This window comes from Ambystoma mexicanum, chromosome 4p, assembly GCF_040938575.1.
Source record: "Ambystoma mexicanum isolate Mex_15411 chromosome 4p, UKY_AmexF1_1, whole genome shotgun sequence".
Taxonomy (NCBI): domain Eukaryota; kingdom Metazoa; phylum Chordata; class Amphibia; order Caudata; family Ambystomatidae; genus Ambystoma; species Ambystoma mexicanum.
The window spans coordinates 264,272,245-264,289,473 of NC_090927.1; the positions used below are offsets into that span (position 1 = coordinate 264,272,245).

The 17,229-nt window shown below is 43.1% G+C and overlaps 1 protein-coding gene across 2 annotated transcripts in view; it reads right to left on the reverse strand.

The window, feature by feature from the left end:
* Positions 1 to 17,229, reverse strand: part of SUPT3H (SPT3 homolog, SAGA and STAGA complex component) — a 2,273,353-nt gene that overhangs the window by 457,485 nt on the left and 1,798,639 nt on the right. For both annotated transcript variants that reach the window (XM_069605796.1, XM_069605795.1), the window contains exons 8-9: positions 13,827 to 13,939; positions 5,082 to 5,189 (exon numbers count right to left, since the gene is read on the reverse strand). In XM_069605796.1, the coding sequence (XP_069461897.1) occupies positions 5,082 to 5,189; positions 13,827 to 13,939 (221 nt within the window). The remainder of the gene's footprint in view (positions 1 to 5,081; positions 5,190 to 13,826; positions 13,940 to 17,229) is intronic.

Sequence of the window (17,229 nt, forward strand, 5' to 3'; positions counted from 1 at the left end):
GAAAGACCCCATTCTCATGGAGGCCTTTAGTAAGGTCATTACCAAAGAGAAAGGAAGACGTCAAGCTAGTCTCTTCTTTTTTTGAAAAACAGGGTTTACTTTATCAAGGTGATGTAACCACCGATAGCGTATGGCGTAAACAGCTAGTTGGAACCTGACAACAGCTAGTTGTCCCACGAAGCCCTGAACTAATAATTCTCGAACTGGCCCACTCCCATTTGGCAGCCGGACACCAGGGAATTTTCAAAAACTCAAATTCCCTAGATGTATTGGCCCAGAGTATTTGCCGATATCAAGAACTTCATTGTAACATGTGAGATAGGTCAGAAAATAGCAACCACTCCTATTCCGCCCGCCCCAATGCAACCGTTGCCTATCATTGAAATTCTATTTTCAAGAATTGCGATGGACACAGGGGGCCTCTCAGAAACATCCAAACTCGGGAATCAGTAAATATATAGGGATTCTATAGGGTCTTAAGTTGATGGTGTTCCCTGTAGGTATTCTGATATACCTCAGGAAACTGATCCAAAAATGCAATAATGCCAGTCTTCTGAGAAGGCAAAAGGTTAGAGGGAACTAAAGTGTGTTCTCTTTCAGCGTCAGCCAGGAGAGCAGCCATAGTGACAGTGGTATCTTGGTTATGCATATAAGGGATTCATACAAACACGATCAAGCCAGCTTTGATGGTTTAAAAAGACTTTTGTGCAGTAAACTTGTCCTTAAAATGCCAAACTTTGATTGAGACTTTTTATCATAAACTAACGCTTCTAAAGTGGGCTTAGGGGCCATGCTCTCACAAGAACATGACGGCGTTGAGCAACCTATACTACATGCGAGCAGGAAACTCTTCCCAGGAAGCATTCCTATGCTACTCTGGCACTGGAAGCTCTGACCATAAAGTGGGCGGTCACGCACTTGAAGTATTGACAGGCCAAAAAATTCAGTTAATCAGGGATCACTCCCCGTTAACATGGATGAGTTTGAGGAAAGACACCAATCCTTGAGTAATGAGGTGTTTCTTGGACCTACAACCCTTCTGTTTTATGGTACAACATCAGAAAAGACAATTTTGTAGTTATCATTTTGTTTCAATATGTCCAGCCTGGTATTGTTCATATTCTATTGGTGCTATGATTACAACGGTGGAGTTGGAAAATGGGTATGCCGACTTATTAATAAACAGATTTCAAAATAAATCAATAAAGAACAAGGGAATGTTGACTTCTTAAGCCGTTTCCCTATAGGTAAAGAAGGGGAAACCACAAAAATAAGGGGTGGGAATTTGTCTTTTCTCCCCAAGGGGGAGCCCCCCGTGAGGCAAGGAAGGGGAGCCCGCTCTGCAACACCGATCTGGTATAATACATCTATTGAGAGCACAAAGGTCTATACAGTGCCTCAGGTTTCCATTGGGCTTTGCTACCACAACTAGATGGGACACCCGCTCTGAAGATTAAATTCCCTCAATTATGCCACCATGCTCCAATTTTAGTAGCTCTTCCTTCACTTGATCTCTTATGGCCATAAGAACTGACCTGACTTTATAGACCACAGGCCTTGATCCTTGCACCAGATGAATATCGTGTACAAAGCCATTCACACAGCCCACCTTCTGATTGAACGATTGGGAGTCCAATCTTGTACCATCACAAAGTAACGCACAATCTTCATCATTGTGATTCAGCCTAATTTTTTACTTTTTCTGTTTCAGCCAATTTAGTAAGGGAACTGATCCTTTTTCAGTGATGTATGCTTTTCCTGGCTCTGTTCTCCTCTTGAATTGGAAGTTTCCTTTAGATCAGCCCAATACATTGATGTTGGAGCCTGAATATGGTTGAGGTTTTGTATCAAGCTACATTAATGTTCTGTTTGGCAATACCTTAACAAATATCTTTGGAATGATGGTGTATTTTGCGCCTGAATTTATCATCTCGACCTGACACCTATCGATTGTTATCAGATCCCTTGGGCCATCCAAATCTTCTTCTTCTTCGTCATCCACTGCGAAAGCAGCTTCTTCTTCATGATCGTACCATTCATCTATAATGTCAATGGTGTGAGACCTGACGCATTTTGTCAAACATCCATTTCTTTTGCACCTGGTGCATTTTATTCCTAGGGATGGACAAGAAGGGCTCTTGGCGAGATGGCCACAGCATTGCACTGATAACACCTTTTCTGAGAGGCTGTACTTTTAGACGATTTAGGTTTGGTAGTGGCACTTTTTTTCGGTTTTGTGGGCAGCTTGCTGTTGGTGACTGCTGCAACGACTTCGCTCTTCCCTTCAAGTGTCTTGCCTTAATGCACTTTTTTTCCCCAGAACCTTCACACATTTGCTTGTGTGCTCCAACTCCTTAGCAATTTGCAACACTTCTTGAATTGAATGTATTTCTAAAGCGCCAAGACACAGGCCCAAAAGCATAAGGGCGCTAACAATATACAAAAACAAACATAATATCAAACACAAAGACATAGGTTCAGTTGCTTCTCCAAGAAACAAGTTGGTGGTAGATCTCTTTCCTCTGCTGGGGCCTCCCTCTGGGAAAGCCTCCCTGCCTCTCTGAAACTTGAGGAGAACCATCTTTGATTCCGGAAGCACCTCAGGACCTTCCTCTTTGCTTCTGCTTTCTCGCCTCTGCTCCCTTGCTGATCTCCTGTTGGAACTGAAACTGCACTGGCTTATCTGGCTACCCTCTGATCTCGGGCCCAGATCCTCCCGCCCCGCCAGTTGCACACCTGCACTAACCCCCTGGCAACCCTGCACTCTGGGACTATTTCTGTATCCCTACAGCCCCCTACCAGCAATTGACACCTGATGTCTGCCCTTACCTTTGCACTTGCCACCAGTTGGCTGCACTTGCCATCAGGTGGCTGCACTTTTCATTTTATTGTCTTATATATTTTATCTGTATTTTTTACGGTTATCTTATGCACTGCTCTGCCCTGCCCCCTGCCCATCCCTCCGCACATCTCCCCTTCCCCCATCCCCTGCACTTGCATGATCTCAGTGGCACTTGGTCTAGTAAGATCGCTGTCTCTGTCTTCCCTCTGTTCCCCCTCCCTTGCCTCGTCGCGCCTTGAAACACTTGTGTATAGGCGCATTATAAATGCCATATCATATTATATCATATCATATAGCAGTATGGCATAAAAATCAACAGGCATTGTGTGGTACAGGTCTCAAACGCAAAATGCAAAGCCAAGAAAAATAGAAAAATAAATCTGAGCAAAATAAAAACAGATATTATACAAACTACAAAAAGTATATACTATCTAATACTAAAATACTTTGTCTAAAACAATTCTCACATTGGAAAGAGAAGGACAAGTTCTCAAGGACTTACAGCAGCTCAGACACTCAGGGAGGTTAGTCTTGACCACAGCCTACAGTCAGAATTATTCTCTATGAACCAGTCCTTAATTCGTGTCCTTCGCAAGAATCTAATGTCCTGCATTCTAATACAACCTGGCCCCACTCTTGCTGGCAGCCAGAACAGGACCTTGTTATTTAGGGCCTCTCTGCATTCCCGCCGCTCAGGTTTGCCTACATTAGTTTATATAAAATGTCTATGCAAGGAAGGATGATCACCTTTTTCCCCACAGACCTTCTCTTATCTTGCTGTCCCAGCATTCAAGCATAAACTGATCCCTCAGGCGTTCATTTTGTTGTGCAATTACAGGTTCTCGCTAAACCTCTCAAAGCAGTGATGAGTGTTTCCACGGATTCTTCTTCCCTCTGTGTCCTTGTGGCAAATTTGTACCTTTCTATGATTATGCGGAGCTTGGTCTCATAATGTTTATCCAACTTGCCAACACATTTTTCATATTCATTAAGGTTACTGGCCTCTTCCCCATGAAGATCAGGTAGGTTGTCCTATTTTTTCTGTCCCAGAGTACCTAGCCAGTGCTTATGTAGTGATGTCTTTCTTTCTGCACCAAAATTGGCCCCGCAGACAGCTGCTGCACAGTGCTCAAAAGATTTCTTCCAACGTTTCCAGGGAACAGGAGGTTACCCTGGGCTGGGACGAAAAGCGAGAGGAGACGCCATCTTCTGCAACATAACAGTTTTGTTATGATCACCAGAGGCAATTCTGAGGTTTGCGTTGGTACGGTTAATTCTTGAAAGAGACCACTCTTTTTGCTCTCCTTTATTTCCTACACTTCCGTTGTGGCAAAATAATTTTTTTCTCTTTCCCTACATTTTTTTGGACTCACAGGACTACTGGAGTCTGTTTGCATGTAAGCAGCAGGCCGCAGGATAGACCTTACCACTTGTTTATGGTTGCCAAGCAACCCCATGGATGATGGAGAACGAGCGTCACACGTTGACCGGTGCTTTCCTCTAAGCCACCATTGAGAGGCGCGAGCATTTGTAGAGAAAAGAAAATCTCTTTTCCCATTGTTTTCTTCTTTTTTTAATGCAAATACATGCTGTAGTGTTGATCCAGGCTGAGGCAATGGCAGAATCACCTCTGAGGCAGGCCCACCCTATGCACCGGATGCAGCTGGGAAGCCACGCAATGGTTGGTACGCAGGTTCAGGCTGGCAGGCACTCATCGCCAATTTGAGGTGATCAGCGGACACGGATGCATGAAGAATATGTAGTTTATTTCTACAATGGAGTCCTCTTCGGCCAACCAGCAGAGTCGCCCCCCCCATACCGTCCATCCTACAGTCCAACCCCTCTGTCCTGACACCTCATTCCAGAGCTTTAATTGCACACCCACATTCCAAGCTTAGCAACAGTCACCAACCCCAAGCACACCACAATGGTGCACTGCCATAAACTGTGCTTTTAAGAGCTGTGCAGCAATTGAGCAGATATAGACTGAGTGAAAAAGCATAATGATAAAAAACGCGTGTATAGAAAATGATAGACTTAGTCATGGAAATGCACTCTGACTACGCAGCCATTTTCTGAAAATCAGTTTTTCTTCCTTCCGTAAAATCTTTTCAAGGAAGCAAACTATACAGACACTCAGCGGGAACTCTTAAACCAGGCACATCGCGCCATCACAGCTGGAATCCTGCTGGGAAAACACGATGGTTAGAAACAATACATTTCCTCTGGAAACACTTACCTCGGTTTGGTTGTGATGGTTTATGAAGGTGGCAGATATGGCGTGGCTGAAAGGGTCGTTTGCCTTGGGAGTCATGTCCTGCTTCACCAGAAGAGCCAAGTCCACCAACTACAAGACAGAAACACCCACCATTAACCACACTTCAAACAGTGGATGGAAAAAAGCTAACAACACTGACACCAGGGATAATTGTATAATAACAAAACTGTAACACCAACTTCACCCTCAGAGGAAGAAAGGTTCAGTGGAACCACTAGATTCTACATTTGGGATTTGCGAATTGCACACAGCGGAGATAACTAGAGCCATTGTGGGAGGAGCTACAGAATCACCTATACATTCCTTAGAGTTGCTCCAAATAACTGCAGCTCAGATAGTTACGAACATCCCTAAACATGTCCGCATCTCTCCAGATCTCAAAACTCTTCATTGGCTGTCCTTAAAATTCAGAAATTCCTTTAGGTTTTTTACAATTGCCCATAAAGAGTTGTATGGCAATCCTCCCACCTTCACTGTTAAGATGGCTCAGCGGGTTAAACGCTTGTGGCTGTGATCTGTGTTTGGTATGCAGGTCGCAGGTTCGAATTCTGGCAAGGCCAACTCAGCCATTCATCCTTCTGAGGTTGATATATGAGTACCAACTTCGATTGGGTGATAATAGTAACGTATGTAAATATGTACAATGTAAAGCGCTTTAGATTAAAGCGCTAAATATAAAACAAATTATTATTACTTAATGAAACCTCTCAAATGGAATACAACTAGATGTCCTTTAAGATCCTCCTACATATTTTCCAAGTTTACCCTCTGCATACTGAAATCCAAAATATATCACAGATCAAGTACAATCCACACAATTAACCTTTGCATTAGTCTACACCACTTGATCTTTGGAAAATGTTAGATCTTCTGATGTTAAGAAAATGTAGTTTTTATTTTAAAAATCCCACTTCAGAATTAACCACCATGTTTTTGCACTCAACATAGGTATGTGCACTTACATACCACAAAGTTGGAGCACCTTAGCCGGACCCACACAGCCTAATTAAAACAACGTTGCACTAGCTCACCCAGTAGCTTCTGTGCCTAAAATGGTTTCACACTTTTCTTCGCAAGGACAAAAAAAAGGAAATCTCCTTTTTCCCTATAACACTAAGTTATAACATGGAATCATACTGGAAGGCCACAACACATTAAGATTTAGAGCTTCTCTACATGCATGTTAATAGGGCATGCATAACCTTGTGCTAAGTTATACGCCAGCGAACAATAACATTCACTTGGGTTTTGAAGAAATCCACAATAACTATTTGCAGGGTTGGACTGCTAATAGGAGCACTTCTTCAGAAAGCAATACATCTGGCTCAATCAAATGAAACGCCATCAATCTTTCCAAAATAAATAGAGATCAGGCACTGAGTCTCTTTGGAAACTTTCACTAAGTTCTTTAAAGAGGTGGCATCTCATACAAATCTCGATCTTAAGCTCCTTTCATTCTCAATCCCTCTCTAAATATGCCTACACGTATCCTTGTCTCTGTATCTCTCCCCTTCCTTTCACTCACCTTTTACAATCCCCAACTACAGCACACACGGCTAGAACCACTCCCTCCTGCGCACAGTACCGTACTTTCACTCTCTTCTGAGTGTATTTCAATGCCACCATCTCCTTAGCACTCCACTCCACTCCACTCCACTCCACCATCCATCCTCTGCCTAGGGTCTTGATTGACCACTGTTCCACCTGCGCTTGTGTCTTGATCCCCCACCACTCCACCTGGACTCACCGAACACCTTTCAATCTCCTCTGTGCTGGCTGGGCATTATAACCCAGCATTTCCCCTTCCAGAATTCCTTCCGGAATGTCCCCCTGGGCACATGCTTTGTTTGGCCAAACTCGGGCTAAGCTATCCCTGGAAGGCTTCAAAAAGGCTTTTGGCTGTGCGCCCTTTTTTAATTTCTATATGCAGGGTAGCAGCCATGTATTTAGCCTGCTCGTTTTCCTGATTCCTTGCTTCATGTGCTGTGAGTTTATCTCCCAATTCAGTTTTGGGATGATTTCTGTGTGTCTCCTGCTCCCTTGCAGTCCCTTCTCACTCTCAGTTCATTTTCTGAGAACTGCCCCGCCTTTCTTTTGGGTTCCATTTGGGGTTGGTGGGTCGGGTGTTGGTGTCTCAGCTCTGTTGGGAACGACAAATCCCAGTCCATTCCTTGTCAATTCTCGATTTAATTTCCATGGTTCCAGTCCAGGTTTTCTTGATTGCTCGAAGTTGCACTCTGGCAGTTGCTTTCTTGAAAAAGACAAAACGGAAGTGACCAGAAAAGAGGTTGAGAGACATTGTGGAAGGGACAGCAGTGCCAGCATACATCTACAATACACACTCTGGGGTTGGGGGAAGCGATTCAGCCCCCCAACTCCATCATCCTGCCACTTGCATAGGATCAGCTCTGGCAAACACACGGGTAGGCCGCGCACCCAGGTTGGGAGGGGTCGCTGTTCCAAAAATAGCATGGCCCTGACTCTATCACAGACTATATGAGAACCTGACTGGTTCGGAGGATCATTCCTTTGTCAGGATGGTAGTAAAATGGAATTGGATTTGTTAATGAAAGGGGCCACTTCTAATTCATTAGAGAAGAGCAGAAAATATAATACTTGTTTCAGCTCTATGTCTATGGACTCCATTCGCCATTTTGGGGACTTACAAATGTTATGCCTCATGCACTGTGCCCTTTGGCCATGCTCAGTGAGCAATGTGTGTGTGTCTGTGGGGGTGCAAGGGGCATGGCCTTGAGACACACCCCGGGCACAGTGTCCACCAAGAATGGCCACAGTGGGCACATTGGGCTTCTTTGAAGTGCCCACTCTGTCATACCAAGGGGGCACCAAGTATGGCTGTGGTGCGTGTGGCATAACTGCAGGTAAAAATCAGTAGGCACTTCAGATGTGTTCACTGTACCAAGGCCATGGTCCGTAATAGCTCTCCTGCTCTTATAGACAAACGTTTATAATTCACTGAAACAAAGTTTATTTGAAGGGATGTTGTAATGCAGTGCAAAACATGGAAACCACTGAAACCAGGCAGTTATTGCCAAGAAAGAAACCATAACTCGACCACTGCCCTCCAGGTATTTGTATGTTCTACTCTACAAACATAATGTCACATCAGCTAAAGTTTTCCAGTGAATTTATGAACGTATTCAATAAAGAGATCTGTAAAGCATTAGCCTGTCACCTCACAGCCTCTTCAGAGCACTAACTACCACCCAGTTTTGGTAGCATATGGGAGTCAATGACCAGAGTTGCATGGTTCATCAGTACGTTCACCGATGGGTGCATGTCCACAGACCACCGCGGGTTCTCGATTAAGATTTAGGCTTCAATATTACCATCCTGCATTCATTTAGGGCTCCACGAGTTCCATAGGTGAAAGGGAAGAACATAACCAAAACGCATTTGGGGAATTCTTTCCTTTTTTGACAGATGAATAAACACGCATTCTTTATTCCAGTATGTATCAAAATCGATGCGATATCAGTAAAACAAAAAAAAAGTCTGTTTCCTGACCAACAGTCAATTCATCAGGATTTTGTATAACATTTAAATAAATAATAAAGGATGACCACATAGATGATTTTCTTGTTGGAGAAAACTGTTATCTATCTTTTTTCTATGACTCCAGGAATTTGGTTAATAGAAGCGTTCGTCTTTTGTCCAACATCTGGATTATGGGCATGGTCCCAATTAGGTGGCATTTATGTGCTGGCTCGACAATTTACTAGACTGACTAAAGTGGTCACTAAGCCTTACCTGTAGGATGCAGTTTCAGCATGCTGTCAAATTAATTCCATGGATGGAAACTTGCAGTTATACATTTGCTAAAATCATGGACTCTCTGTATGTATTCATGTAGACTGATACAAACCCTGCCCGTTTATGGGAGGTCCCAGTAGGGCGATCAAGGGGCCTGGTAGCTGCCCAAGCTAGAGGGTGACAGGTCAGTGGGTGGAATAGGAAGAACCCTTGGTCACCCCCACATGGCCATGAACTCATGACATTTTGGCTCAAGGATCACTTGCCTCCACTGGGTGCCCGAGACACTTGCTCTATGGGGAGGAAGGATAGCTCAGGGGCGACGTGTTTGTCTTGGAAGAAGACAACGCAGCGCAACACAGGTTTAAATCCCAATCCCACGTATTAAGCTTGTTATAAAGGAACAATTATAATTAATTATGGACTTGAAAAGACCACAGAGGCGCTAGAAAGGAGAGAGAGGAAGTTTGACAAGCTGTTAATCAAAGAGTGCACAACTAAAAGGTGGGTGAGATGGTGTGAGAGACAAGAATCGAGAAAGAGTAGGACATGGAGGAGGAATGCCCAGAGAAGGGGGAGTCATTCAGAGGGCAGAAGAACCCTGGGAAGCAGACAGGTGGAGAGAGATTAGGGAGTGTAAGAAAGAGGACAGAGCACTAAAATTCAGGGTTGGTGTTAAGAGCTGACAAGAAAACCCTAAACCAGATGGTTTCCCTCTTACCCACCCCACTGAGTGGGTATGCATCCAGGACTTCGGGGTTTGACATGACCTTGGAAAAGGTTCTCTCGATAAAGAAACCCTGACGTTTCCACTGGGGTTCAGTATCTGGATGAGCAGACTGAAGATCCAGCAGGAACCAAGTAATGGGGAGATGTTCCCATGGACGCAATATGGGCTAAAGACTGTTCAAGGAGCCCCGCATAAGACCAGCCCCAAGGACCAGGCTGAAGAGACTTCGTAAAGAGACTTTAGACGTGATGGAGAGTTTGGAGAAAGACCTATTGCCACTCCTCCAGGAATGGGAACACCGGAACTTGAGAGGCTAAGGCAAAGCCCATTTTGAACTTTTAGTTTTACCAGAACTTTGAGTCAGAGAAAGTCACTGGAGTCATCTGGACCTTTCGGTTGCACGTAATGCATACGCTGTTTATTATTTTGCCAAGTCACTCTAAAAAGTCCAAATAAAACACTTAAAGCTTACGTTTCTGAGGGTCTCTGATCCTTTGATCTTCATCACAGGCGTGACAATAAGTAGGTGAATTAAAAAAGCAGCAGTGCACAGTGAAAGTAGAGGTCGGAGTGCAAATAAGAAAGGAGAGTAACTTTATTGTCGGAACAATGAGGCAGGAATATAACCTCAATCTATGCGCTCTCTGCTAGGTTAAATTATATTAAGGCGGTCACGGTCAAACCAATATTGGGAGACGCTTTGCAAAGGTCTCTCACACTTTAAAAGAATAATCATTAATCAGCTAGGTTGGATCGATGTATTAGAGCTTTTTGACTTCTGTATTAGAGCCCTGGGGAAGAGCAAGGCTTGAAACACGTGTTGGCTCCACAGTTGAAGTCTATAAATGATGGCTGAATAGGCTATTTCACCCATGATTATTGTATTAAAATGACACATGGTTGAGAAATCGCTAAAAGTGTATTGTGGTCTTTTTTAAATGTTTCCTGCGACTAGAGATTGGAACCCATTTGCATCAGATAATGGGATCTTAGCAGCGCACCAAAAATATAAACATTTTTTGGGGTGGCGCAGTTGGAAACCAAGGTTCTGTTGTTGTAACTATATTGTTGCTATCCTGTCTAAATGAGTCACTGTAGTCTTCGTTGGTGAGCACTGTCTTCAGTTCCTTTGTGAGAGAAGAGAGCCAGCCCATTTGTTGGAAGGGGGTTCCAGAGTGTATGAGCAAACCAGCAGAAGACCTGCTACTATGTACTTCTTGGCTTCCATTATGGAGAGGTCTATTCTGACAGTATATCCATGAAATGATGCAGGCATTATAGGCCTGATGGGAGTTGTAGTCCAAGGCACCAGGAGATCCAAAGGTTACAGACCCTTGGATCATACCAAGTGCTCTAGAGCCCTATTTTTTTAGAGTGTTACTAGGCATTGATACTGCAGAAGCACGTCACATCTCGCAAACAAACCCAAGAGCTCACGTGTCACATCCAGCAGAGCTGAAATAGTTGCCGAAATGACAGGGCGTCTGAATAGAGTTTAATATAGGAACAAACCCAACTTCTCAATGACTGATTCATCTGCTATACACGAGTGCATGGGCACCCACCGAAAACCTAGCTCCGGGTCAATGGCACCCTGCAAGACAAACTGTAAGGTTAGGAGTCAATTGTGGCACGTGTCACGAAGCTATGGCATAGGTGATGGCAGATGTGCTGTAAGATGTTAAAACATTTTTAAAAACCAGACAACGACACTGGCGGCAGTAACTTTGGTGTATTTGTCACTGACCTAAAGCATGCTTTGAACAGAAACCTCCTAAACAGTAGAAGACCCTAGGTTAGCGTGGGCTGTGTTTGAATGTTGTGTTTTTTTGTCTACCAATGTCCGATTCTCGCTGCTTTACAACGTACTCGTGCATTTCTTTGCACAAATCTATTTCGTTAGCATTTTGGTACACAAACAGCACAGTGAGAACATAATAGTAACCATGGTTAACAACTACAAATGGAATATGTCTTCCAAAATGATGTTTCATACTCACTCACGCATTTTTAAAGTGCATCCTATGACACTTAATTAACCAGTAACACTCCATAAACCAAGCATAGCCAGACCAATGCTGTTTTGGAGAGAAGGTTGGGTTAATTGAGTGCACTTCAAAGCACACTTCTTTGTTCATTATCAGGGGATAATGCTTTAATGGTTTACAGTGATTGTTTCGAAACAAACGTTTCGAAAACAAAATTTTCGACATGCTATTTTTAACATGCAAAGTGCATTTTTATCGAAACCAATCCGTCGAGAAAAGACATGGACTGGTTTCAATAGAAATCCACTTTTACATGTTAAAAGTAGCATTTCAATGCTTTTATGTAACGTTAAAACGTTACATGAAGCTGTCCAGTGCTGAAATTTCAGCACTGGCCAGCCCCTTGTTACGTTTTAAAGTTTGTGTGTATATTGGGGGGGTTCCTCCCCTCAACCCCCAGGCCACCCCTCCAACCTCCCAACCCTAACCCAAGCCCTAACCCTAAACCCTAGCCCCAATGTAACCCTTAAACTAACCCTAGCCCCAATGTAACCCTTAAACTAATCCAAGCCCCAACCCTTACCCTATTTTAATACCTAAACTAACCCTAGCCCCAACCCTAAACCCAACCCCAACCCTAACCATAAGCCCTAACCCTAATGTAACCCCCCAATGTAACCCTTAAACTAACCCTAGTCCCAACCCTAACCCTATTTTAATACCTAAACTAACCCTGTCCCCAACCCTTACCCCAACCCAAACCCCAATGTAACCCCCCAATGTAACCCTTAAACTAAGCCAAGTCCCAACCCTAACCCTATTTTAATACCTAAACTAACCCTGTCCCCAACCCTAACCCCAACCCCAACCCTAAAGTAACCCCCCAATGTAACCCTTAAACTAACCCAAGCCCCAAACACTGCACTAATACTTACCTGCATTTAGATACCATATTCGATTTTTTTTCGGAAGAATGACTAGTCGAAAAAATTACTATTAGAAAAAATGAATTCTCCAAAATTGCATTCGAAAGTTTTGCTTGCGAAAAAATTACGGGACACATGCTTTAATACATTCAAGCTGAATGAAGCACAACATTGACCCCCGACCAACACTTTTTCAGCTCTCCTGGTTTCTTGGCCCAGAGGCCACCAGACAACCCACATGAAGACACTTTCCGACATACGTGGAAAGGCTTTTGGAAACCTTGTTGCTGCCCTTGGCCTATGATGTGCCCCCCTCACTACAGGTATTAATGAACTGCTCATAGGCTATTACTCTGTATATCTAAACCTAAGAAATCATAACTAAATAGTGACAGCATCCATACAAGACTCGTGCACTTCTCAGGTTTGCTTTAAAAGCACTAATGAGTGCCACCTCTACCTTTGAGCTAAGCCAATAACAGAGCTGTAGATGCTTCCAACCAGGGCTTTAAGTGGGGTAAGAAATCGAGGGGGGGGGCCCTCATTTGGGGGCGTGGCTTGTGGGGGGCGTGGCCTAAAACGTACGCAAATCGTAAGGTATGCACACACATATATATGCATGTTATATATCTGTGTGCGTACCTTACTATGGTTTGTGTACTTTGCAAGCCATCTTTTCTAAACATAGAAATATGTATTTCTATATATATATACATATATATATCTATATATGTAAATATGTATTTCTATGTTTAGAAAAGATGGCTTGCAAAGTACACAAACCATAGTAAGGTACGCACACAGATATATAACATGCATATATATGTGTGTGTGCATAACTTACGGTTTGCCTACTTTTCAGGCCATTTTTTTTTTAAACATTTCGGTTTTATAAAAGATGGCTTTGAAAGTACACAATTCAAGCCATCTTTTATAAAGCTTTGACTACGGACAAAATTCTCCGTCGGCAAAGCTTTATAAAAGATGGCTTGAATTGTGTACTTTTCAAGCCATCTTTCATAAACCTCGAAAAATGTCAAGGAATCCCCAGGTTCGCCGAGGGTTAAAGACGCCTCGGCGACCTGGGGAAACAAAGGGACAGTAACTGCCTCTGGTGACCCCTCGCGCGAGAGGTCACCAGAGGCAGTTACTATGATTTACAGAAGTGGCAGCCAGGCACAGCATCTCTGTGGTTGGCTGCCACTTCTAAACCTGCTTCCAACACAAACAAAGCACACAGATTTTCACCTATCATGGACTAAATTGCGGATACAAGTTCCTTTCTTACCTGTGCCACCGTTTCATAAGCAAGATATGCTAATATCTCCATGGCAACAGCATTTGGCTTGATCTCCATAAGGCTGCAATCCAGCCAGTCCCGAAACTTTGATGCTTTTTTGGCTGTTGGATTAAAACAGAATGAAAAGTTAGTATCGCTGTCCAAAGAACCAGTTCTCCCGCTAGACCAACAAAAGCCTAGGAGTGACCAGTATCCCCCAATACTAGCAAAGTTGTATTTCCCCTATCAAGATAACTCTTGCTCTGTGTTATGTTTTCAAATAAGTAACCACACAGCAAATTTCAGGTTAGCACGAGTGCAAGACCTTGATTTCAACAATTCAATGCAGAGTCTGGTGTTGGGTGAAGATCAATGAAACACAATCGGTCATCCATCCGTGGGCGACTTGGCAAAGAGATAAGCGGATCAGCTTTGGGACCTCCGGGACTGAGAGCCTTTTGGGTGCCAGGTCAGAAGGCCTAAGAAAGGGTTGGGGGCCCAAGACAGAGTTAACCAGGAAAAGGAGTGCGTGTGGTAAAATAGCATGTTTAGAAGGACACAGGTGGGAAATGCGTTCAAAAGGGGACCGGCCGCAGTGAATGAGAGCTGAACTAAAACCACGTGTAAAGACTTTTTCGCTGCATGTTATTTATTTTTATTTTTTACAAATTTCTGTCCATGAACAAGTCATTTGATAATGTGGTAAACCTGGATTGTCTACTAAGCTAATAACACATATGCACAGATAATTTCATAGATACTGTGTTACATTAAAGGTATCCAGGTAGCTAACAAATGGGGGCCACAACGTTAAATGCAATTATGTTGCAATACACACTGCTTTCACTTGCTACTTTCTCTTGCCATCGCTTTCATGCAGATGTAGCTCAGACACAGGGATACCCCAGGACGGGGTGAAGGCCAAAGAGACGGGTTACCTCTTCCCGTTGGTTGGATAATGATAACAAAAACATGATTACTTAGCTGTTCCTAGGGGAGGGGCCTGCAACCTTTGGTTCCAAAGATGTTGTAGACTACAACATCAATCAGCCCCAGCTAACATAGTGAATGGAGAGAGAGATCATAGGAGTCTTAGTGCAAAAACATCTGGAGAGCCGGAGGTTGCAAACACCTGCATGATGATGATGTTCATCCCCTAGGATCAGACGATACACACCTATCTAAAAGAAAGGTGGATAGAGCAAATGGTAATTAATGGCTCTTATTTTTATTTTATTTGCATTTTTAAAGCGCACAACTGTCTCGGGCATCGTGGCGCTGTTACAGAAAGCTCACATGACATAAGTATAATGTGAGGACAAACAGTAGAAGATTGGTTGCAGACATTGCTCATGTTCCAAGGTTACATGGGAAAAGTGACATAGGTAAAATATGAGGACACAATAAAAGATTGGTTACAGACATTACTAGTGTTCCAAGTACCTGGGAACAGTGGGGCAGTTACATGTTTACTTCAATAAAGTGGTTTTCAGTGCCTTTCTGAAGGCCATGAGGGATGTTTCTGATCTCAATTTAGGTGACAGTGAGTTCCAGGATTTCGGTGCTAGAACTTCAAAGCTCGAACCACCGGCTTTGGTTCTGATTAAGGTAGGAATTGAGAGTTGGTGTGTGTACGTGTCCCGTTTAGGTCCAAGTGTCTGCACTTTGTGTATTCGTTCAGTTAGATAGCTGGGAGTAGATTGGGATAGGCATCTATGGGTGATAGTGAGAGTCTTGAACAAGATGTGCTCTTTGACTGGGAGCCAGTGGGCTTTTTGTCCTGCTTGGGAGATGTGCTCCCTCCTGGGGATACTGAGGGCTGCTCTCAGTGTGTTATTCTGTGTAATTTGTAATCTGTTAATGGTTTTGGTGGAAGTGCCCAGTAGGAGGCTCTTGGAATGAGTCATCAGTATTTACAGTGTGCCAAATAGCCAATCTCTATGTGTCTCATGGTTGTGTGCTCTAGCACTTTGAAGCATCTGTTGTGCTAGATGGAATTACCAGTAAAAATACTTTGGACCCAAAAACCGGACAGACTCAAAGGAGATGGTAAAATACTGCTTTAATCTCAAAGTAAACCAGGGCGAATAAAAACTCATAAATTTGACTCATGCAAGATCACACTGTTTTCTCATTTATTTGTAGCTTATATAATGCTAGATGCGTGATCTATGACATCATCCTACGTGGTAAACTTTAAAACCTTATTGAGGGTTGGGATTGGATTAGGGGATCATATATATTTATAAAAAATGTGCTTGTTAGGTCCTCATTGGTGGTCTCTGTTCTGTAAAACACACCCTGAGTAAATTCTAACCATGTGGTATAGGGTACTCATCATAGCAGAAATTGTTGCAGCGTAGTAATACTTTACAACATTGTATGCAAAATTGCATGGCAGGCTATTCTAATAGGTTGGCAACCCAAATCCCACCTTGGACATTCAGCTTGTTAGCAGCACATACATAGAAACGAAACCCAGGTGCTTGGAGATATATTAGCTCTTCCTTTGCTTGCCAAGTAGGCCATCCTCTTTCATCAGTAGGCCTGATGCCAGTGTCTTCGGTTTGAAAACTGACCTTGCCAAGCTGCACTGTCTCGGGACATTCGAGGGAGTGTAGATAGACTGCTATCTTAGCTCCAGGCCTAATGAATAGCCCTTGTTTGCAAGATCTTTGTCACGTGTTGCAAGATCATGAATATGTCCATATTAACAGTCCTTTTAACATTATTTGATTTAATTTATGCTGAGTGCAGTACTCCTTTTAGCCTTTTGAGACTTGCTCACTCTATCCCAAAATGACTTTATGCCTTTTAATCATTCAATATTTGGCATCAGTAAATGTTCTTGTTCCTCCTAATCTTTGAGAAATATGTCCTTGCACATGGTCTGCTCATACACTCCCTTCTTGCTTTTCCTTCATCTCTCGAAACAGCATCCTTGGTTCAAAGCCAATGTACTCCCTATTGCACAAGAAAAACAGCTTCCTCATCAATTTTCCACGTTAAAACTCTGGGCTCGTATTTTGTGGAAGTTGGGTAGATTGACATGAGCCATCGTCCCTCTTGTTCTGATGGTAGTCCTAAATGTTGAATATATACCTCTTACAAGCAAGCTTCTATTTATTCTTTCTACCTTGCGTTTCAGCATATTTACAGTTATTGACCAGTGAACATTTCATTCTGCTTTGTATTCGTAAATACTGCCTCATGGAGTCCATTTTTCTTTTAGTGCTTCAGTTACATCATCATTCTAAAGTATTTTCATATCGTGTCGACATAGGTTCATATATCTTCTTCCGGGCATTCTTTTGTTGTTATTGGACTTCGTTTAACGTACATCCATGTCGCACACCATTTTATTCATGGCTGCCTTTCGACAACTCGACAAGGGACATCCTTCTTGATAGGT